The 21,903-nt window shown below is 55.0% G+C and overlaps 2 protein-coding genes across 5 annotated transcripts in view; one reads left to right on the forward strand and one right to left on the reverse strand.

The window, feature by feature from the left end:
* The first annotated feature begins 4,811 nt into the window (after positions 1-4,811).
* CHRNA2 (cholinergic receptor nicotinic alpha 2 subunit) lies at positions 4,812-19,485 on the forward strand. Its single transcript, XM_017337945.4, has 7 exons — positions 4,812-4,944; positions 8,721-8,958; positions 10,158-10,309; positions 10,697-10,741; positions 12,264-12,373; positions 15,476-16,493; positions 17,625-19,485. The coding sequence occupies exons 2-7, from the start codon at positions 8,886-8,888 to the stop codon at positions 17,748-17,750; spliced, it is 1,524 nt and encodes a 507-aa protein (XP_017193434.3). The 5' UTR covers positions 4,812-4,944; positions 8,721-8,885; the 3' UTR covers positions 17,751-19,485.
* A 431-nt stretch (positions 19,486-19,916) lies between these two features.
* PTK2B (protein tyrosine kinase 2 beta) overlaps positions 19,917-21,903 on the reverse strand; it is a 125,197-nt gene continuing 123,210 nt past the window's right edge. For all 4 annotated transcript variants that reach the window (XM_051831880.3, XM_051831897.3, XM_051831887.3 and 1 more), the window contains 3 exons: positions 21,524-21,661; positions 21,223-21,303; positions 19,917-20,954 (listed from right to left, as the gene is read on the reverse strand). In XM_051831880.3, the coding sequence (XP_051687840.2) occupies positions 20,736-20,954; positions 21,223-21,303; positions 21,524-21,661 (438 nt within the window). In that variant the 3' untranslated portion in view covers positions 19,917-20,735. The remainder of the gene's footprint in view (positions 20,955-21,222; positions 21,304-21,523; positions 21,662-21,903) is intronic.

Consider the following 21,903-nt stretch of genomic DNA (forward strand, 5'->3'; position numbering starts at 1 on the left):
GAAAATAGCTATAATGATTTCTGGTGCCTACATGCAAATTCGGATACATACAGTATTGTTTGTGAATACATAAATATGTTTATAGAAGTAGCAAAGTGAAGACAAACCTACAGAACAGGATTTGATAAATCCCCCTTTTGAGAAGAAAACGGAAATTTAGAAATGGGGGCTCCCTTTTCAGGTAGGAATCGTCTTTTGTGAAGAGGAAGCTATGACGCTATCAAGACTCTTTAGTTCCTCCAGGAGCAGTTAACTGACGAATAGCTCTGTCCTGGATTATTCTGTAATTGTAAGTTATAAGACTTCCTGGCTGAATTGCTAAGACACAGATTGAAGGTCTCAATTGCATTTCACTGAGCTCAGCCTATCTCGTGGTCTTCCACTATGTGTAGTGCTCTCTGAGGTACACAGAGATAAGAACTCACTCAGTGGGCTACACACAGAATATCTTTTTAAAATGTAAATCTAATGCCCATGTCTGGTAATTTTAATATTTATGAAATATGTTTTAGTTGATAGCATGAAACATGGCTAAGTTGATATATGTTTTAGATGATATCTAAATATGACTGATATAGTAATGAAGGTACATAAGTTATATCTGTTGTTGTTCACCATATTTGTAAAGAACTTATAGTGTGAGCCGGCACTGTGGTATAGCTGGTAAAGCCACCTCCTGCAGCACCAGCATCCCATAAGGGCACCAATCTGAGTCCCAGTGGTCCACTTCCAATCCAGCCCCCTGCTAATACACCTGGGAAAGCAACAGAGGACGGCCCAAGTACTTGAGTCCCTGCACCCACATGGGAGACCCCAAAGAAACTCCTGGCTCCTGGCTTCTGATTGACCCAGCTCCAGCCATTGCTACCATTTGGGGAGTGAATTAGCTGATAGAAGACCTCTCTCTCCATAAATGGCTTTGAAATCAATAAACAAATCTTTATTTTTTTTGAGAACTTATAGTGGTCTCATTAAGTTTTGTTTTGGACTTCCTGCCACCCTACCTCTTTCCCTCCTCTTGCTATAGGCCTTGGTGTCCCAACTCTATTTTTAAAATGGTTCAATTTCTAGGGGTTGAGAGAGGAGTTGACACTGCTGTTCACTGCTGTAAGTGTTTGAGTCAAGTTCAAATTAAAGTTGTTTCCGGCAGTTTTCTACACTCATCCTCCATCTAAATCTTTGCCATTTTTTAGTACAACAAACAAGTTTCTTTAATTCATTCAGCAAGTGCATATACGGGCACTTCAAAATGGTCATGGGATTTATTTTAGTGCAAGAAATTTTTAAATCCATGCATGCAAGGGATCTTTAAAAAGTTCATGGAAAATTCATATTATGAAAAACTGCATAGATTTCTGGGACATTCTTTCAAAGGCATTCTTCTGCTGATATCATTGGTTCTTGGCTGTGTAGTTTCCAAACCTACCTCTCCCTGGGATTCTGTGAACAACTGATACACTGTAATAAGCCCCTTCCTGCCCAGATAGCCAAAAGGAATTCTGTAGTTGGAAATAAGAACCCTATCAGGCATTCCACTTCATGCGCTTTGGCAGAAAGACCTTGGCAGCCATTTTGACCATAGAATCTGAAAATGCCGTGAGCTCATTTTTCCCAGCCTGCTTCAAACCTCGAGTGAAAGCGTGTGAACTAGGCTCAGTTCACCATCTGCACCAGCCAGACTTGGAGTGGGAGCAGAGGAGAGACTTGGTCCGAGCTTCCAGGAGCAGAGGGCCATCCGTGGATCCATGGTCTCTGGCCGGCAGGCAGGGGTGGTGGCGCGGCTCTGAGACTCCCAGCCTTCAGCTGCAGCTGGGCTGGCCTCACAGGTCTCGTCCTGCAGGATCGCACAGGCAGTGGACTTTGCTTCTGCTTGTTTTCCAAGCCTGTGCCCAAAATAATAAAGCCCCCGTCATCCTCCCACAGTGTCCCTCTGGTGCTCTCTACTGAGCGTGTTTAACATTCTGCACACTCTGAAAGAGAAATGTTTACAGAAATATTTCAGGAAAAGGAAGGCAACAAATTGTTAACTGCCCGCATGGCTAAAATCCAAGTTCAAATTTTGATCTTGTTGCCCAATCATTGGATTGGTTTAATTCACAGCACTGACTGGGGAGAAATGAGACTCTAAGAAGTGGGCTAGTTCCCATGACAAATGTGCTGGCGCCTCCCTTGACAATGAAAGATTTTTCTCCTGTTTGATGAAAGCTCTCCTACCTAAGCTGCAAATTCTATAACAACATTAACTGAAAGAGGTACCATGCCCGCGGAAGCTTCCTTTGTGTGCCTCTCTACTACCCCTCCCTGCCTTCAGAAAAGAACTAAAGGCAGAAGAAGCACGCAGGTCTCAGCAAGCCAGTTAAGAAGGCAGAGAGCGTGGGAAGAGAGAAAGCATAGCCCGATCTGCAGGGTGTCGCCCTGTTAATCTGCTGAGTGTGCGTAGAAGGGGATTCTTTAGGTCCTAGAATTGTCTTTGTTCCTTCTCTGCTATTGTAATAGAATATCCCAGACTGAGAAATTGACTAAAAAAAAAAATTTATTTCTCATACTACTGGAGGGTGAGAAGTTCAAGATCAAGATGGCGACAACTGCTGAGGGCCTCTTTGCTGTGTTACATTGTGGCGGAAGGCATCATATAGCAAGAGGGGGAAAGCACACACACTCGTCTGTCTTCCTGTTCTCATAAAACCATGAACGCAGTCCTGGTGAGATGGGAAGGCAGGCAGTGGGCACAGGAGCTGGAGACCGGCAGCATCCAAGCCTTGTGCACTGCCCAGCTACCATCACCTCCATGCCAATTCAACATGACTAAAGACTGGGCACATCCACTCCACTCCTTGTGCAGCTACACCTCACTCTCCTTCGTTCACCAGAGACCTGGACAGCTCTCCGGAGCCCCACCCCTCCCTTGAACATCCCTTCAGGCCCTGCCCTGAGCACCACACAGAAGCTCAAAACCCCAGATTCCTGCTTTCTCAGCCTTCCTTGATCGGGCTCCTGGGTACATGGTCAATCAATTGCTTCTGTCCTGACCTTTGCATTGGGAGCTAGTGACACGCAGAAGCACCGACAGAGAATTAATTGTGGCAGCAGTGGCAGTGCAGCAGGAATGATTGGTTTCCAAGGACAGCAGTGACAGCAGCACTAGTGCCCGTGATAGGTTTTGCATCCAGTTCTGCAGCAATGGGGCCCGGGCTGCTGGCATGGGACCGATTTGGACAGCTAGATAGAGCAAGGCTCCCCATGTTCTCTCCTGTCCTCCCCGCAGGTCCCTGGCTTTCTACAGGCTGCTGTGAACTATCATTGCCTTTAGCCAAATTGCTTTCTGCTCACATTCGTCTGTAGGTTTTATGGCTTGCAAACTTGAATCCTGATGATATCATCTGTCTTACTCTTTCCCTCCCTCCCTCCCTCCCCCCTTCCTTCCTCCCTCCCCTCATCCCTCCCTCCCCTCATGCCTCCCTCCCCTCATCCCTCCCTTCCTCCCTCCCTCTCTCCCTTCCTTCCTTTTTCTTCCCATCTCTGGAAGAAGCATGCATGCATCCAACGTCACATACATATGCACACGTATAGGAGCACATATGTTAGAGGTATGTACATATGGTGAAGTATTAGCTATTATTGATAGTGGGAATGAGTGCTTTCTTTTTTGCTCTCAGAGATGATACTAGCAGTGACATACACATGAGTAAACCTAACGTGTGTGTGCGCATCACAGCTCCCTGTCCCAGCACTTTGCAATATTTATACCAATTCATTCACTCCTCACAATAAGTCTAGGAAACAAATAATTCACATCCTGCTGTTACAGTGAGGAAACTGAGGCACGAGAAGCTTCTAGAGACCTCTCCAAGACGACACAGCTGTTAAGAAACAGAGCCAGAAAGCAAACCCTGGCAGTTCATGTTTTGGACTGCTACTTTTAACAAAATAAGGGAGATAGGATGACAAGTAGCTTGATGGGGAGGCCAAGCGCAGCGGGTCTCAGGATGGCCCGGTGAGCTCATTTGGGGGCCGAGGGGAAAGTAGGACGGAGTGTGGGGCTGTCCACTAGGTGGCGCTGCTGTCAAGATCACAGGGGCTGAGAGTCATCCTGCATGGGAAGAGGAACAGGAGAAAAGGAGGCAAAGAATCAGTTTATAGGCTTGGAAGGGGACGACTTTGCTTCTCTGGAAGACAGAAGGCAAAGTCACCTGCAAGGGGGCTAAGAAGGGACAACCAAGCAACCAAACAAGGCAGCGGCTCAGGGGAGCCGGTGGTCTTGCAGCTGTGGTGCAGGGAGAAGGGGAGGAGAGAACGGTCAGCAGCCAGCCCGTGGCTCTGTCCTTGCTCCCAGTAACAGCTCTATCAACAGCCAGGTCCTGGATCCACGAGAGCCAACCCTGTGGGGGAGCGCAAGGGGTCCAGATAGTGACCCTGGAGCACAGGGTCCTTCAGAGCAGGGAGCGGGCATCACAGCCTGCATCACCAGACAGCAGGAAGGCAGATCTGCATCTGTCCCCACTGGACATAGGCTGGATAGTCACAGGCTCCTCCCCCCTCCCCGAGATAGAGAGAGAGAGCGAGCTTGTTAAGCTAGCTGCTAGCCTCCCTCCTGAGGTCGGGCTGGGGTTTTACCTGCAGAATCTTCCATGCCAGTCTCTCCGGGACACTCTCTTCCATAGCATCTGCATGACGCCTTCTCAGGAAAACTGACCTCCTTGCAGAACCTGTGCAGCCATCCACCGGAAGCCGATCTGACTCTCACAGTAAGGTCTCCCTCAGCTTAGCAGGGTGTCTCCTGACCCTTCAAGCTTCTGCGTCTATTTGCTCACACAATGAAGTGACCACACTCCATCCTGCACCTGCCAATTCATTTCTGGGGGCACTCTCATCGGCTGCCCGGAACCTCTAAGCCAGGCTTGTTCTCTGGGTCCTTGAATGGCCTGTCTTCTCCAGGGACCACAGGTAAGAAAGTGCCCCTAGGGCTCATGCTGGACATATTGTGCATGCGGGGAGGCTGTGGGTGTGGCCAAAAGGACGCCAGCAGCTTCCTGTGTCCTGAGCTCCTTATTACCGCATGCTTTAATAAGACTACCAGATACCAGTGGTATCTGACTTGGAAGGCAGCGGGGGCTTCATCGCTGGGTTTGCTGGGAGGATGGCTTTTGAGGAGCACACCCCCTCAGCTAGTGTGCGAGCAGGGCTCCTGACCTGTCACCCGGCACCCGGCCTTGAGAGGCAGGCTTCTGCGGCTGGGCAGGTCATTGAGCAGAGCAGATACAGGAGCTGGAAGTTTGCTCTCAGTCTCCTAAGCTCTTCCAAGGAGATTATTCGGACGAAGACACAGTGTCACGTCCTCTAGCAAGGGGCACTTTGCAGGATGCGGGACAGACAGTTGCGGAGGCACTGGGATTCCCGTGCTCGGGGGAGTTGTGGGCTCTGGAGGGCAGAGAGGGCCAGGGTGGTCCTTGTGCAGAGAGTATCGTGGCCTGGTGGGTGAGAACTTGTAAACGAGCTACAGTAGGAAGATGGACAGGGAAGAGAGGCCAAATTGTCCTGAGTTCAAAGGACCCAGGTGAATGAAGGGAGGCTGCAATGAGCATGCGGAAGAGGGGAGGGGTGGTCTAGACACTGGCACACATCAGCAGCGAAACAAGCCCCAGGGGCTCTTGGTGCCCAAGCACTTTGTACCATGCAATACTGCTGGCCTAGGCTTCTCCGTGCACCCATTTACGAAACCCACTTGACATCTGGCATTATCACCCACTGCCATGCCCTCCGCCACACCTGCCAATCCAGCCATGTCGAAGATCAGAGTCCAGAGCTCTTTGTCTTTTAAAACCTTTGTAATGGGACGTGGAAGGTTACTTCAGTTACTACCAATTGCCTGGAACAATTTTACCTTTGGCTTCCAGCGACAAATGAATGCAATTGCCATAGTGGCTAGCTACAAGGGATGCAGATTTGAGACATCTTGCAGGAATATGTGGATTGCAGCTCATGTGCGGATTTTCTCAGGGGTCTGGGACTTCTCTGCTAGATCTCTGGCATGCCTGATACACATGGGGAGAAATGTTTCTTTTATTTAATACATTCGGTTAGAGGCGAAGCAGATCACAGCCTGGGAATTTGCAGCTGGGATACTGGTTGGAAGAAGGAGCTAGGGGATCTGCACATGGAGGAATCTTCTAGAAACTTGGATTCAGCTGAGCCCAGCTTTGGGGTGTGCTGTCTGTCCCTGCTTATCACCCATCCCTCCACAAACCCCAGTTCTGGTGGCTGCCTAGCAGTGACAGTAGCAATACTAGGATTTGTAGGACACAGGCCAGTGAGGGCTGAGTGGCTCACACAAAGCCGCTCTCCTGGCTGGCGGCGTCCCCAGTCCTTTTCCACATTTTAGAAGCTGAAGCCGGAGAGTGAACCTCACTCAGCTTTACCACTTTAGAGTGAACCTCAGCTTTACCACTTAAGAGTGAACCTCAGCTTTACCACTTTAGAGTGAACCTCAGCTTTACCACTTTAAACTTCATGGCCTGGGGCAAATCAGCTTCCCTGATTGGTTCTTTAATTTACACAAAAAGGCATAATAATAGTTCTTCCCCACACCTTCCTAGGGATGAGGTGAGGCCCACAGGGCTGCAAGGCCCTGTACACCTGGAGAACACCCAAATGCAAGTTCTCAAGAGAACCTTACAGGTGTTAGCCTCAAAGGAGACCCTGGACTGCGCTCTCCCTGAGCTTAGCCAGCCCTGATTTCCAACATCTGACAACCAATGAGCAGTCAACCTCACACTCCCCTGAATGCATTTTCTGATGCAGCAAACTCCAGATGGTGCTGAAACGAGGCGATATTTAAGTCACTGACACGCACAGGTAAATTAGGCAGGCCACAGGTCCCCCAAGGGAGAGAGGATGAAAGAGAGAAAAGGTACCAGAAAGTCAGCTCTGTGGTTGTCTGATGGAGTGAGCGAAACAGAGCAGAGAAAAAACCTCACCTGCTTTGCAGTGTCTCCTGGGTTGTTAGTGTGGCAACCCCAGGGTCTCTAACTTCCATGTCTCAGAGGTCTAATAGGGTCCTCTGGCCCCCACCCCGGGAGGGCTGTGAGACAGCCCTTGGAAATGCTTTACTATCTCAACTAGCACCAGTTTATGGTGGGCACTGTGGAATGTAGAAAGATGTCAGAAGGAAGTAAGGATTGCCTCCAATCCCTGCACCCGGGGAAGGCACAGGTGACCTACAGGCACTTAGGGGAAAAAGACTGACAGAAGAGCAATGTGGCGATGACGCCTTTGTCTGGAAATGCTAGCCATGCTCTTTCCTGTGCCATGGGTCTGCCTGAGAGGAGCCCCACAGGCCAGGCCCTGCCCCCGTGAGGGACAGAGGTCCCAGACCTCACCAGCACCACAAAAGCTGCTGGGGCCCAGCCCAGGGTGAGCACCACCCCAACCTCATGCGTAGTTTGCAGGGGGCATGGTAGTTCTCATCCAAGGAGTCCCCCAAAAAGCCCGTGGGAGAGGCTGTCCCCCGGGGCGCCCCTTCCTGAGAGAGCTCTCCCCCACAGCTCAGAGCAGGCATCTTCCAGGAACCAGGGGGTCTGTTCTTCCTGCCTACATTTGTCCTGACCAGGAAGGAAGCAGAGACCTGTGAGAGAGTTAGGAAGAAGCGCATAAACTGGGGACAGGAGTGAGGTGCGTGTGACACGGGGGTGAGTGTGCGCAGCTGCTGGCCGGGGTGGTATCTCCAGAGGGAACAGCAGACAAAAGGAACTCTCTGTTTCTAATGGGTCTTTGAATTAAAATCTCCAGGACACCACTCTGGAAAAGCCGGCTGTTACTGTCTGTCCCAGAAATTGCAACACACGGAGGCTCATATCAGGCGGCTCCCACCCCACGCTCCCCCCAGTTGACACAAAGCATCACTGCTGGAGGCCATTGGGTCACACTGCCCTGCCAGCACCTGGCCTGGCCTCACTGTGGTCGGGAGCTTCCCTGAGAACAATCCTGTTTGCTCCCTGCACCTGTGCTGGGAGGTAGGCAGGGCAAGGAGTGTGCGAGACTTGTCTTAGATACAAGACAAAATCCCAGCAGGGCTGAGTGGCTTGGCTGGGGCTCCAGGTCAGTTTGCAATGTCCAGGCCAGTTCTCTTCTCAGGGTGGGGTGCTGGGGCAGGTCTGGGGAGAAACAGGGCTTCAGCGATGTCTGGAATCACAGACGGGGTGGACTGGGAGAATGAGAATGAACCAGCTCGGAGCAGCTTCCTGACTCCGTAACAGTCATTCTGATTCTCTCATGCACCTGCCAGTTTACTTCTAAAGCACTGCAAAATTGTGCTAAATATGCAAATAAAATTGTGCTAAATATGCAAATAACATAAAAGTTACCATTAGTGGTATTTAGTGCATTTGAAACATTGTCCAATCATCACAACTCTAGCTCCAGAACGTTCTCATCTTTCCAAAAGCAACTCCTAAGCCCATTATCTACACTGAGAGGCAGTGCTATGGGTACCCAAACAGACAACATCCCATCCTTACTGGAAAATAAGAAGGGTTGTTGAAGAGAAAGACAGCTCATTTGAATGTGTAAACTTTTTAAGGTCCTATCCAATATGTCATTTCAGTGGCATGGTTTAAATCGATACCATGAAAAATGATGTTAGCTTCAAACTACTGCTTTTCCCACTCCTTCCCTTATGGAACATGCGAGCCCTTCACTGCCACCCTTGACCTTGGTGTCACCAGGACCCTTTCTGCATCGGCTGTGGTGTGCTGGCCTGTGTCACCCACCCTACAGGCTGAAGAGAGTCGGTCTGGAGGCTAGGGGCAGCCACGTGGACTCCTTGGAGGCCTTGCCGGGCAAGCAGGCTGAGGGCTGACCCAGGGAAAGCCACACCTCCCTCTGAAGCCATGAGCTGCTCGCACCCAGCACTCCGGGCCTTGAGGAAGCTTGGTCTGTGCTGGCTGCTCCTGATCCCAGCAGGTGAGTGGGGGTGACACCGGGACTTCACTCCCCAACGGTGAGCTCACTCGCCCTGGGGAAGGTTCTCCTGCAGGAGAACCCACTGCAGCTGTCAAAGCTGCAGCGGACGTAAGAGGTCACCGGCGAGGCCGCTGGGGTGCAGGGAGAAGGTGGAGGGGCAGTCATGGCTGGGTGTCCCCGAGCTTCTGAGTTCCTCATCTGCAAGATGCAAACCAGACTGTGGGCCTCCCAGGGCTACTGGGAAGATTCAACAAAAGTTTGTGACCGGCACCTGGGCTACCGCGGGCACTCAGGACGCACACGGTGGGTCTTGTTGTAGTCCCACTTTCTATCCCAGAGGGTGTGGATGTGTTTTTCTGGATCTGAAAGCAGGAATTCTCAACTCGCTCGGTGGCTGAGCCCTGAAGTGATGAGCCCGTTTGCAAAGCGTGGTCAAAACTGACATGTGCAAGGCTGGTGCTGCGGCTCACTAGGCTAATCCTCCGCCTAGCGGCGCCGGCACACCGGGTTCTAGTCCCGGTTGGGGCGCCGGATTCTGTCCCGGTTGCCCCTCTTCCAGGCCAGCTCTCTGCTGTGGCCAGGGAGTGCAGTGGAGGATGGCCCAAGTGCTTGGGCCCTGCACCCCATAGGAGACCAGGAAAAGCACCTGGCTCCTGGCTTCGGATCAGCGCGGTGCGCCGGTCGCAGTGCACCAGCCACGGCGGCCATTGGAGGGTGAACCAACAGCAAAGGAAGACCTTTCTCTCTGTCTCTCTCTCTCTCTCACTGTCCACTCTGCCTGTAAAAAAAAAAAAAAAAAAAAAAAAAACAACTGACATGTGCAATCCCACCAGACAATTTTGCAGGGCTTCCCTAGCTGCTAAGAGCTTGTCCATGCTGGCGGTTCAGGAAAAATGCAGGGGCCAGCACTGCCCCTGCTTCCCCTCTGCCATCATTGTTCCCCTCTTTCTTGTCTAATATCTAATTTCTTGAGCTGACTTCTGTGTTGTGTGCCCTGAGCTCTGATAAAAATGATCATGTTGACCCCTTAACAGCGTTCTGAGATAGGAGCTGAAGTAGCATCCCCATTTGCCAGATCTGCAGACTGAGGCTCAATGGAGTTGAGTGGCTCTGATGGAATGGGAGGTGGAGAGGAAGCTGAGTACCCACCTCAGGACTCCTGGAGACGCCCTCTCTCTCTCTCTCTCCCTGTCCCACAGCACTGGCACAGCAAGGCTCCCACACCCATGCTGAGGACCGCCTCTTCAAACATCTCTTTGAGGGCTACAATCGCTGGGCGCGGCCTGTGCCCAACACGTCGGATGTGGTGATTGTGCGCTTCGGGCTGTCCATCGCTCAGCTCATTGACGTGGTGTGCCTGTCCTCACCTCCCTCGGGCTCAGCCCCTGGCAGGATCCCCCCCCCCACCCCCGTGCTGCCATCTCCAGCCCAGTCACAGCATGGTCCCCGGGGTGGCTTGGGGCGGCTGCCCCCAGCTCCCTCCACCATCTCAGCCCTGGAGCTGCCTCCTCGCCGCACAAGCCTGGGTTTCTAGACACGAGTTGAGAGGCCCCACCTGGCCCATGTGACCTGAAAGAGTCCTGGAAAGGCAGCAGTGGGGTGGGGGCTGGGCTCAGGGTGTCAGGGAAGAGGTTCTTCCAGTGCACGGGGACCTAGACCAGCTCCTTCTCCCTCCCCCCATCTTCTGCGCTGGTTCCGCCAGCCTCACTGCTCCTACCCTCTCTCCACTCCTGGCCAGGATGAGAAGAACCAAATGATGACCACTAACGTCTGGCTAAAGCAGGTGAGGGCCCCTCTCCTGGCTGAGGAGGGCGTGGGGCAGGAATCCACTGATCTCAAACCCCGGGGCTCTTACCAACACGGGCCAGGGCGCAGCAAGATTCTGGATCCGCAGGCTACCAAGGAGTAGCAGGAGCCGGCCAGTTGGAGACTGTTTTTGGCAGGTGCGGCGCTCATGGGCTGGCCCAAATCTGGGGTCTGAGATCATCCCTTATAAGGGGCAAAAAACCCTTTTCCTGATAGTAGGCATTTCACTGGCCCTGCCTCTGAGGAAGTGTCGCCCAAGTCCCACATGAGATGTTGGATGCTCGTTTTCCAGCTGATGAGAGCCAGAGGCAGAGTGCAGCCAGGCTGGATGAGGGGGAGCCCGGGAGTGCCCAGCTCGGAACCCCAGGAGCCTTCTGGGAGAACCATGAGTGTTCAGTGGCCATGCTGCCTAGGAAACTACCCCAAAGCTTGCCTGCTAAAACCAGCAGCCAGCCTGCCGAGTCCCATGGTCTTGATAACCGGGAGCTGGTGTGGTTTCTCCTGGTTTGTGTGGTGCCTACTGCATGCTTGGTGGTGCTTGGTCGGTGGCTGGTCTAGGAGAGCATTACTCACCCACCCATCTATCCTTGGCAGGGATGTTTGGAAGGTTCGGGAAGGTTCTGGAAGGCTGGACCCACCTGGGCCCCTCCCCCAGGCCCGCCCAGGGTTTCTCTGCTTGGTCTCTCCATAGTGGGGGGAGGGGGTAGACTCCTCACTTGGTGGCTCAGAGATCCTGGAGGGGAGGGTCCAGAGAGGCAGGGAGAGAAAGCCACTGGTCTGTTACAGCCCAGAAAGTGTCCGTGCTACCCCGTTCTGTGGGTCCCAGGGCCCAGCTGGCCTCGGGGAGGGGCCCTTGATTCCACTTCTTGCTGGGAAGAGAGCCAGAGAGTGTGGCTGGCTCGGAAGCGCCACTGGCGGGCTGGACTCAGGGACTCAGGGACAGAGGGAGACCGGCCTAGATAGATGAAGTGGCTGCTTGCTTGGGCTTCCTGCGCTGGGTGCGGAGGGGAGGAAAGAACGCGGGCCGTGATACCCGGCAAGCCTCTCACACTCTCCTCGTCTGTAAAGTGGGGGTAACGTAGCCGCATTTGCTTGGGAAAATTGATTAACATACCCCATTTTGAAATAATAATCCACCCCAAGTTGGCATACGCATCAATCAACCAAAATGTTGGTTGAACCTGAAAACTTGACTGATGGGCTGGAGAGAGAAGGATAAATTGATTTGGAGGAGAAAACCAGATTCACTGCGTTGGTGAACGCAGAGATGGGACCCCTGGGTGGCTTGCAGGCCGCGGGAAGTTACCCAGAACCACTGCGCTCCCCGGGGAGGCTGCTTCCCACCCGCCTGGCCTCGGCTCTCTCATGGGTCAACTGGGGAACTTGACACCTGCCCTGCAGCCCCTGCGCGCGCGGCTCCCCCACCGAGGGTCTGGGAGCTTGGCCCAGCTTGGGGCGTCCTCTGCCCCTGGGTTGACCCAGCGCCCTCCCGGTCCCAGGAGTGGAGCGACTACAAGCTGCGCTGGAACCCCGCCGACTTTGGCAACATCACCTCCCTCCGCGTCCCCTCGGAGATGATCTGGATCCCGGACCTTGTCCTCTACAACAAGTAGGAAGCCGCGGGGGGGGGGGGGCCGGGGAGGGGCGGGGCACAGGGCGCCTCCTGGTGTCTTCACCTGCTGCCTCTGTCCACTCGATTGCTAAGGCTTTCTCCCCCTCCCCCTTTCTCTTGGTTCCTCCTCCATTTCGATCCTTTCCTTCTCTCACTCATAACGCCAACTTCCTGAGCCCCAGCTGTGTATAGTGCCCACACTGTGCTGGCGGGACAAAGATTTGCCAACACCGAGTGCTCTTGGCAAACTGTGGTACAGCCTCTGCCTAAAGGCAGGAGTTTGGCAGATGGTGGTGGTGTTGCAACAGGTTAGTGGCATCCTTGGTGCGGGTGGAAGGGGACACACCCACCTGGTGTGTGTGTGTGTGTGTGTGTGTGTGTTTTAATGCTTGTTAATGTGTTTTCATCTACCACTTACAAGGCAAAACAATGGCGGACTCGGGGTAGGGGGTGGTGAGGCTTGTTACCGTGTCTTCTATCCTCTAGTTCATTCCCCAGATGCCTGCAACAGCCAGGGCTGGGCCAGGCAGCAGCCAGGAGCCCAGAACTCCATTTTCTGCTTGCCTCCTAGATTCATTAGCAGGAACCTGGGTCGGAAGCAGAGCAGCCAGGAGTTGAACTGGCACATCTCCTATGAGATACGGGCATTCCGAGTCCTGGCCTAAGCCTGCCGAGCACAATGCCTTTCCTGTTTTATTTTTTAATTGTCTCGTATTCAAGGCCAAAAAGACCCGTCATTGAGCATTAAGACTAGAAGCTCATAGGGGCCGGCGTTTTGGTGCAGGGAGTTAAGCTGCAACGCCAGCATCCAACATGAGTGCTGGTTCAAGTCCCGACTGCTCCACTACCAATCCAGGTCCCTGTTAATGGGTCTGAGAAGGCAGCAGAAGATGGCCCAACTGCTTGGTCCCCTGCCACCCACGTGGGAGACCAGGATGGAGTTCCTGGCTACTGGCCTGGCCCAGCTACGATCCTTGTTGCTGCTCTCTGGGGTGTGAACCAGCTGGTGGAGGTCTCTCTCTCTCTCTCTCTCTCTCTCTCTCTCTCCTTCTCTCCCTGCACCTCTGCCTTTCAAATAAACAAATAAGTGTTTTTAAAAAAAGTCCAGAAGTTCATAGGAGGCAGGGACGAATCTAAAGAGAGCCCTGGAGAACAAAAACAAACGAATAAGTATCTTTTTAATAGAAGAAATGAAAAACAATTTGCTTTCATTTGTGTGTTTGATATCAGGTAATGCTTCATTTAGAAGTCAAGACGCTAAGATGAAAAGATTTGGTGTTCTGTTCATCTAAAACTGTTTTCTAAAATGGGGCAGTAATGGGCACCACGTCCTTGGGCTGTGAGTAGATATGAAGAAGAGTGTGGTCAAATAATTTTGGGCCACATTATGTGTCTTAAAGCAGCCCCGCACCCCCTTGGTCCTGCAATGGCAGGGCAGGGTAATACCCTGGCTGTCGTCACATGTTCCCTGCAAACAAACCCATGTAGCCCAGCGTTTCCCAATGCCTTTGATCCTACTTCAGAAATGCTATTTTTAAACAATAAATAAAGAGCAAAAAGGAAAGCAACAATGATTTCTTACACACTGTCCAGCAGCCCTGGGCAGGCCCCAGACCTTTTCACCTAAGCCCCGCGCCGGTCTGGCTCTGCAGGCACGAGTGCCGCAGCAGGAGTCACCCACCCGCTCTGCTCTGTGCCGTAGCCGGCACCCAGGAGCCTTCCTGTCTGCTTGCTGTGTGATCCAGCAGAGGTCCGGAGCGAGGCCCTAATGTCAGGCTGGCCGTGGAGTTTGGGGCTCAGTAAGGCTCTGGCCGGTGTGGCTGATTGTCATCAGATTTACCCTCGGACAGGACAAAAGCCTAAACCAGACTCCTGCAAGCATTCAGCGGGTGCCCACGACCCAAGTTTACAGCTGCAGGCCATAAGGAAAAGGCCATTGCTTTCCCCAAGACGGGTGCATGTTGCCATCTAGTGGTGATTGAGTGTGATGACCAAAATGGCTTGTTTGATGCGTTTCCAGGTTTCTGTATTGCAACCCTAGCACTATTTCTTGGAGAAAAAAAAAATCCTTAATTCTTCTGATATTCTGGGCTTTAGGGATTGGAGGTGGAAGGGTGGTACATTGAAGACCAGGGCGCGGAGCCCACTGTGCCACCTCCTGGGGTGTCCGGGATTCAGCCCTGCCTTCCTTGGCAACACGGTTCTAGGGGTCCTTGTGGGTCTCTGGATGCCTCATTCCACAGTGTGCCCCCTCTCCTCCAGGCCCCACTCACTCCTCATGCCCACTGCACCAGCCCCAGTGCACCCTGTGGGATTTGTCCTTGTCCCCCAAGGGACCCTCTGCTGGTTTGCACTTCACCTGTGTCTCAGCCAGACCCCACCAGCCAAGCCTTGTTCAAATGGCAGCCTTCACAATGACCGTGCTCAGCCCAGCACGAGGGCATGGGAACACTCAGACTCTCCTCCTAACCTCTCTTGCATCTCATATTCCTCTTCCCGTGTGGCCTGGGTGGCAGCTCTAACAACTGACACATGTTAAATGCATGGATTAAAGGAAGTAGCTCCAACCACAGACATTAGGTCTCTTCTGAGCAAGGAACCAAAAGACCCACATGGAAAAAATGTGATCCCCACCTGAGGGGCCAGCTCACCTTGGCTAGGAAGAGGAATGTTCTCATCAGTGATCACTTTAAATGGCCACTGAAGAAACAGGCAGGCTGCACCTACCTGGCCCCGCGATTCCAAATATCATAAGTAACATAAATTCATCATAAGTAATATACATTATATACTGTTACAAATACATGTACCGTCTGTATGCCAACCAAAATCTATAAAATATCACAACATTAGTAGCGGCTTTAAAAAATTCTTGGTACTTTAATTCCACCTTCGGAATTAAAATGACAGGATTTGAAAAGATAACTGGGGTGGCTAGAAAATCCGTGTGCTGGGAAACACATTTGCATACAACCCACAAGTTGGCTGTGCCTGGCTGTGCCACTGGGGTTCCCCTGCCGCCAGTTCTCTGTACCAGCTCGGCGGGGGGCCAGCGGGTGTGCAAGGTCCCCCTCCCCAGCCCCTCTCCTCACTCCCCAGTGCAGATGGCGAGTTTGCAGTGACGCACATGACCAAGGCCCACCTCCTCTTCACGGGCACCGTGCACTGGGTGCCCCCGGCCATCTACAAGAGCTCCTGCAGCATCGACGTCACCTTCTTCCCCTTCGACCAGCAAAACTGCAAGATGAAGTTCGGCTCGTGGACCTACGACAAGGCCAAGATTGACCTGGAGCAGATGGAGCAGAAGGTGGACCTCAAGGACTACTGGGAGAGTGGCGAGTGGGCCATCGTGAACGCCACCAGCACATACCACAGCAAGAAGTACGACTGCTGCGCTGAGATCTACCCCGACGTCACCTTCTACTTCGTCATCCGCCGGCTGCCCCTCTTCTACACCATCAACCTCATCATCCCCTGCCTGCTCATCTCCTGCCTCACCGTGCTGGTCTTCTACCTGCCATCCGACTGCGGAGAGAAGATCACGCTCTGCATCTCCGTGCTGCTCTCGCTCACCGTCTTCCTGCTGCTCATCACCGAGATCATCCCGTCCACCTCGCTGGTCATCCCGCTCATCGGCGAGTACCTGCTCTTCACCATGATCTTCGTCACCCTCTCCATCATCATCACCGTCTTCGTCCTCAATGTGCACCACCGCTCCCCCAGCACCCACAGCATGCCCCGCTGGGTGCGGGGGATCCTTCTGGGCTGTGTGCCCCGCTGGCTGCTGATGAGCCGGCCCCTGCCACCTGCAGAGCCCCACAGACCTCTAGGCCTAAAGCTCAGCCCCTCTTATCACTGGCTGGAGACCAACGTGGACGCTGAGGAGAAGGAGGAGGAGGCAGAGGTGGAGGAGGGCCGGTGGGCGTGTGCTGGCCGTCCAGCCCCGACACCGGGAGCCCTATATGGCTGCGGGGGCTTGCACCCCAGCGCCTCGGGGCCCAAGGCCCAGCCTCTGCCCCAGGAGAGTGAGCTCCTGCTGTCCCCTCGCATGCAGAAGGCCCTGGAAGGCGTGCACTATATTGCTGATCACCTGCGCTCTGAGGATGCCGACTCTTCGGTGCGTTGGGACTGGGTCGGGGGCTCCTGCTGGGTGACTCTGCCAGCTTAGCAGAGCCCCATCTCAGCTTGGGGTGCTTGCTTGGGCCACCCTGGCCTCCTCCCTTGAGGACCTATCTCCCTTAGCCATGGCCCCTAGGAGTGTGGAATGGACGATGAGAGAGAAGGTCTAGGTGGCCATGCTTAGGACATTGATGGGCAGGTGGCAGAATCCCCTGAGGGTCAAGAAGGCCTCTCAGCCTAATGGGAGGACAGTGAGCCGGACAGGCAGTGAACCTGGCTGTGCCATTTCTGCCTGTTAGCTGATGGCGAGGGAGGGGACTGGAGGACGCCGAGAAGGTATTCCTTCCTCCCAGTGCGTCCATCAGTGTGCCCGTGTAGTCCTGCATGGCCTCTCCCATCTTTCCCTTGCTCCTGGGCACTGTGCACTATTCACCCACAAACTCCAAAGGCCCTTGGCTGTGCCAGGTGGGCTCCAGTCTCCAGCCTCTGCCGAATCCAGGGCTGAGCATCAGAATTCATTCTCTCAACCTCGCCCAGGAAGCAAGGCCAGGCGGTTACCACGTGCGGCCTTGTTAGATAAGAACGTTGGTCACTGTTGAACTTGGGAGCCGCTGGGAATCCAGATGCTGTGCCGCTTCTGGCGAGGCTCTGAGCATGAATTCCACAGGGTCCCCCACCCCTCTGCCCAGCCTGCCCTGACCTCGCCTACCTCTCCTGCAGGTGGAGGGGCGAGGCCTGGGGGAGAGGGGGCAGCGAGTCTTCACCATTTTATAACAGTTGGGTGTTGCATTGAAGTCACTGCAGCTCCCCACCCCCACCCCCACCCCAGAGCCCCTGCCCCTGGGTGGTTCTCCAGGGTCTGTGTGCCCCCAGCCTCCTTCAGTTGAGAGCTGATGGAAAGGGGTATATAGCACAGGGACCACAGGGGAGGGGTGCCCGGGCCTCGAGGTAACCCTGCTTCTCCTCTCTGCCCCATCCTTCTGCCTACACGGACCTTAGCGTCCCAAGGTCTCAGCGGAGCAGTGGCCGCTGTCCCCGTTGTCCATCTGTCTAGGGGCTGTGCATGGGCAGGACAGCTCCCCTTCCCAAGGCCTGGCCTCGGTCGCTATGCACCCCTTTCCACCCACAGGTGAAGGAAGACTGGAAGTATGTCGCCATGGTCATCGACAGGATATTCCTCTGGCTGTTTATTATCGTCTGCTTCCTGGGCACCGTTGGACTTTTTCTTCCCCCGTTCCTGGCTGGCATGATCTGACTCCACGTCCTTCGCGTTGGCTGCCAGGTGGCTCTGCCCAGCAGCTCCTGGCTGTCTTTCCCTCTCTTTGGGGTCAACACCATGTGGCTGCAGGTGCTTCTCTGTGGAGCCCTCACCTGGCCTCATCATGGAAGACTTCTTGGAATGCTCGACCTTGACATTTCCGTACTGACACGGAGAGCCTGCTGGGCACCAAGCTCTGTCTTTGGGTGCTGAGAGCCAGCACAGATGAAGGCACTGGCCCTGCAGGCAGTGATGATCTGGCAGTGCCAAGGTGTGCCAGAGTCAGAGACCCTGGAGGATCAATAAAGACGGAAGGCCCAGTGTACAGGTTGGGACCCAAGGGGGACGGAATTTCAGACCTCAGCAGAGGGGTGCGTGTGGCAGGGGGAGGGTGCCCTGGGGGTAGAAGGGCTACCAGCAAGGTTTTGGATTCAGGAATGAGAACCAGCAGGGCTGAGGTGGGGCTTTCCTGTGCAAAGCAGTGGGAGGAGGCTGGCAGGGCAGCTTGGGCTGTCTTTAAGCCAGCCTCAGAAAGAAGTGAGGGTCTGAGACTGTGGGGTTTGGAGCTGTGTTGGCCAAAGGCGGGGCGATGGGGCTCTTCAGAGAGGTGGGGGAGGAGGAAGCAGGCTACGCAGTGGGATCCAGGGCAGGTCCTCTAGGCGGAGGGGGCAGGTGGTGAGGCCAGTCCTCCCGCCTGGAAGCACTCGCAAGCTTCTAGGCTTCCCCTCAGCTTTCTGCCTCCCCCTTCCTTGCTGTAGAATGGCTCAGCACTGGGGAGCCTCAAGAGGTTTGGCAGAGCTGAGAGCCACCGCCTGCAGGGGCCCCACCTGTCCCTGAACACCAGTGGACCATCTCAGATTCGCAGCTTGTTTGGCCTGGCCTCACTCCCTCCTGGGGGGAGGGGCATCAGCCCGCCTCACCTGAGACTTCAGGATCTTTGGGGGCCCCTTCCATGCCGAACTCAAGTGCAGGGCCTTAGTTCCTGCCCGCAGCACCTGGCACAGCACCCGTGCATGGCGTCAGCCCTCCAGATACTTGTTCTGAGTGGCTGAGGGGAGCAAGCTGGATTGCTTGTTTGGCCCCCAGCACCCCTCTGCCCAGCCTGCCCTGACCTCGCCTACCTCTCCTGCAGGCGGAGGGGCGAGGCCTGGGGGAGAGGGGGCAGCGAGTCTTCACCATTTTGTAACAGTTGGGTGTTGCATTGAAGTCACTGTAGCTCCCCACCCCCACCCCCACCCCAGAGCCCCTGCCCCTGGGTGGTTCTCCAGGGTCTGTGTGCCCCCAGTCTCCTTCAGTTGAGAGCTGATAGAAAGGCGGTATCTAGCACAGGGACCACAGGGGAGGGGTGCCCGGGCCTCGAGGTAAATCCCAAAGCTGCAAATCCCAAAGCTGCAGGCCCTGCCCTCCCTCCCCTCCCCGGAGCCCTCAGCTCTCCCGTTCTCGCACCTGGGAATGAGACACTCCGGGGACCTCGGCTGTTGGACCCAGGGATCGGGCCTCTCTGGAGTCCTGCCCTGCCCCCAGCCGGGACCTCAGCACCTGACAGCTGTGGGCCCCAGGCTCCCCAGACAGTGCTCCGAGCAGGGCGAGCTTCTGGTTTCTGTACCCCCCTTCCAAATCCCCACCCCTCTCCCTGACAGACACCCCGGGAAAGCTGCCTGCCCACTCTGCCTCTGGATCCTCCCTGCTCCCTCCTCCAGGCCCTCTCTCTGGTCCAAGCCCCGAGATTTCAGATCTGCTCATAGTATTCACATCTCCTGTCCATCTGGCATGTGAATAAAGGTTTTGAAATCTGATTTTAAAAGCCAGATCCTCTGGTTTGTAACTGTGTGTCTCTGCAGAGCCAGCCACACCTGTTTCATGAGCACCAGCCAGCCCCCTGCGGAGGCCAGGGGGCTTTGGGACCAGCAGGGAGGTGTGACACGGCCACAGAGGGGACTGCTTGGGGTCAGGGGCCTCTCGATGCCCACCCAGAACAAAGGTGCCCAGGCACACCTGCCACACTGCCTGGCATCACCACGTGCCCTGCTTTGGTTGGGCCCCAGCATCGGTCAGCTCTTGGCCCTGCACCTCCTTGAACACGACAGATTTCTTCCAAGGCTGTGGCTCAAGGTCAACATCCTTCCCCAAGGGGTAGATCCAAGACACAAAACAAACCACAAAGCAAATGGTACAATTTTAATTCAGCCACAAGTCAGATAGAAAGAAGATAAAAGAGTGTTCTACACAAACACGTGAGGGGGGGGAGTAAGAAAAGGGGTGGGAGGACGGGAAAAGGAGAGGGGGAAGAGGAAGGGGCAGCAGGAAGAGAGCAGATTGCGGCCCCAAGTCCTATTTTGGTCTCCATCTCTCATTTCTTCCCTGACACTGGGTTTGCTGACAGCACGGCGTCCTGAGCCCAGATTCCCAATTAGCTTGCTCCTGGACTCTGTCTCAGGTCCTCCCCCAGGAGGGCACACGGCTGTCAGTTTGGGCCAAACTCACATTAAATAAATTCCAATATACACTGTACAAAAAAGCCAGGCCCATCCCCGATCTGGCTGTGACTCCACCTCCAAAATGAAGCCCCTCCCGACCCCTCTGAGCACCAGGGGGCCTCAGAGGGCTGGAGAGGAAGGAGAAAGAAGAGCTGGCTTCCAGTGGGCCTGCCGTGTCCATGCAGTACGCCATCTTGGCTGCAGGGGGCACCATGTGACCCCCTATGAGGCTCCAGCCCTTAAGCTAGGGTAAGGAGGGAGTGGCTGGGGACAGCCACGGCCCCTCTGAGACTTCTGTGTCACCCCTACCCTGTGTCCATTCCCAAAGTCCCCTCTGGCCAGCTGCAGCCCGAGCAGCGGTGTGTGGGGTGGGGAAGGGAGGTCGTGCAAATGGCAAGGGAAGGACTCCCCTTGGCCTTCCTCCGAGAAGACCCACGTGACCAAAGGCAAGGCAGGGAGGTACACGACAGGTGGGGGCAGAGGGCGTAGGCAGGTGGCCGCACTCTCAGTCACTTGCAGGCGGATGGGCTAGGTTGGCCAGAACCTTGGCCTGGTCCACGGCATCGAGCAGGTTCTTGGCGTCCACGGCCAAGGTGTGGGAAGCCGTGAGCATCTGGCGCTTGCACTCCTCACTCAGGGAGGTCACGGCGTTCTGCTGGGCCAGCCGCATCTTGTTGATGAGCTCCGCCAGGTCTTTGTTGAGCAGCTTCTGGGTCCCTTCGATCTGCAGGAAGAGCACACGGGACAGGCTGGGGACCCGTAGGGCTGCCCCATATGTCCCCAGAGGTGGTAGCCACACAGGCTTCTGCCTCCAGCCTTGGTCACAGCAGCCCGGAGGTCCCTGCTTGGATACGCTATGCAAAGCCATTTCCTGGGGCCTCAGAGAAGAGGCTGGGCAGGTGGGCCTTAGGAGCCTCCAGTGGGGAGGACAACCAGGGCCTGGTGGAGGTGAAGGGGACAGCCAACAGCTCTGTCTGGGACAGGACACTCACCTCTGTCCGCGAGGATGACGGCAAGGAGGGCAGGAGGTCGTCCACACTCCCGATGAGCTTCCGCAGGGTCAGCCCCACGTTCTGGGGGAGGAAGCGGCAGTGACGTCACTCCTCGCATTGTGGGAAAGCCACGTTTCCCTTGTGGAGAGCACTCCGGGACGGTGCTTGCCCTGTGTGGCTGCCTGGGGCTGAACTCCCTTCGGCCACCTTGGCTACTGGGCTCTATTGGGCCAGTGGCAAGGAGGTGCAGGCACCCCCTTGGGGTGGGATGAGCTGCCCCCGCCCCCACCCTGGCTCTCACCTTCACCACCACCACGTAGCCCTCGGGGGGCAGCTGGCACAGCTCGTTCTTGAGGTCCAGCACGGCCCGAACCAGCTCCATGACATTGAGGTACACCAAGTCATCAGTCCGGTCCAGGTTGGCCGTGGGCTGGATGGACTGAAGAGAAGCAGACAGCCATGCGGGGTGGGCGCACGAGTCAGAGCAATGCTACCATCCAAGGCAGCCACAGCCCGGTAGGAAAGGACTCTGCTCTGGAGTGAGTGCCCAGTCCTGGGACGAAACCTGTACCCACTCCAGGCTACTGCAGGGGCAGTGGGGGTGCTGGAAGCTATGGGTAGGGGGTTCCAGGGAGGAAGGGGCCCACACCTCCAGGACCCAGGGCTGGATTGGGGGTGGGC

Source organism: Oryctolagus cuniculus, chromosome 2 (genome assembly GCF_051225735.1).
Source record: "Oryctolagus cuniculus isolate XC-2025 breed Fujian yellow rabbit chromosome 2, ASM5122573v1, whole genome shotgun sequence".
NCBI lineage: Eukaryota > Metazoa > Chordata > Mammalia > Lagomorpha > Leporidae > Oryctolagus > Oryctolagus cuniculus.

Bases quoted from the DNA above. Each gene is read 5' to 3' on its own strand.
- CHRNA2 (XM_017337945.4), top strand. From the start codon at position 8,886: ATGAGCTGCTCGCACCCAGCACTCCGGGCCTTGAGGAAGCTTGGTCTG. The intron at 8,959-10,157 runs GTGAGTGGGGGT...CCTGTCCCACAG, and splicing joins GCTGCTCCTGATCCCAGCAG to CACTGGCACAGCAAGGCTCC. The intron at 10,742-12,263 runs GTGAGGGCCCCT...TCCCGGTCCCAG, and splicing joins CTAACGTCTGGCTAAAGCAG to GAGTGGAGCGACTACAAGCT.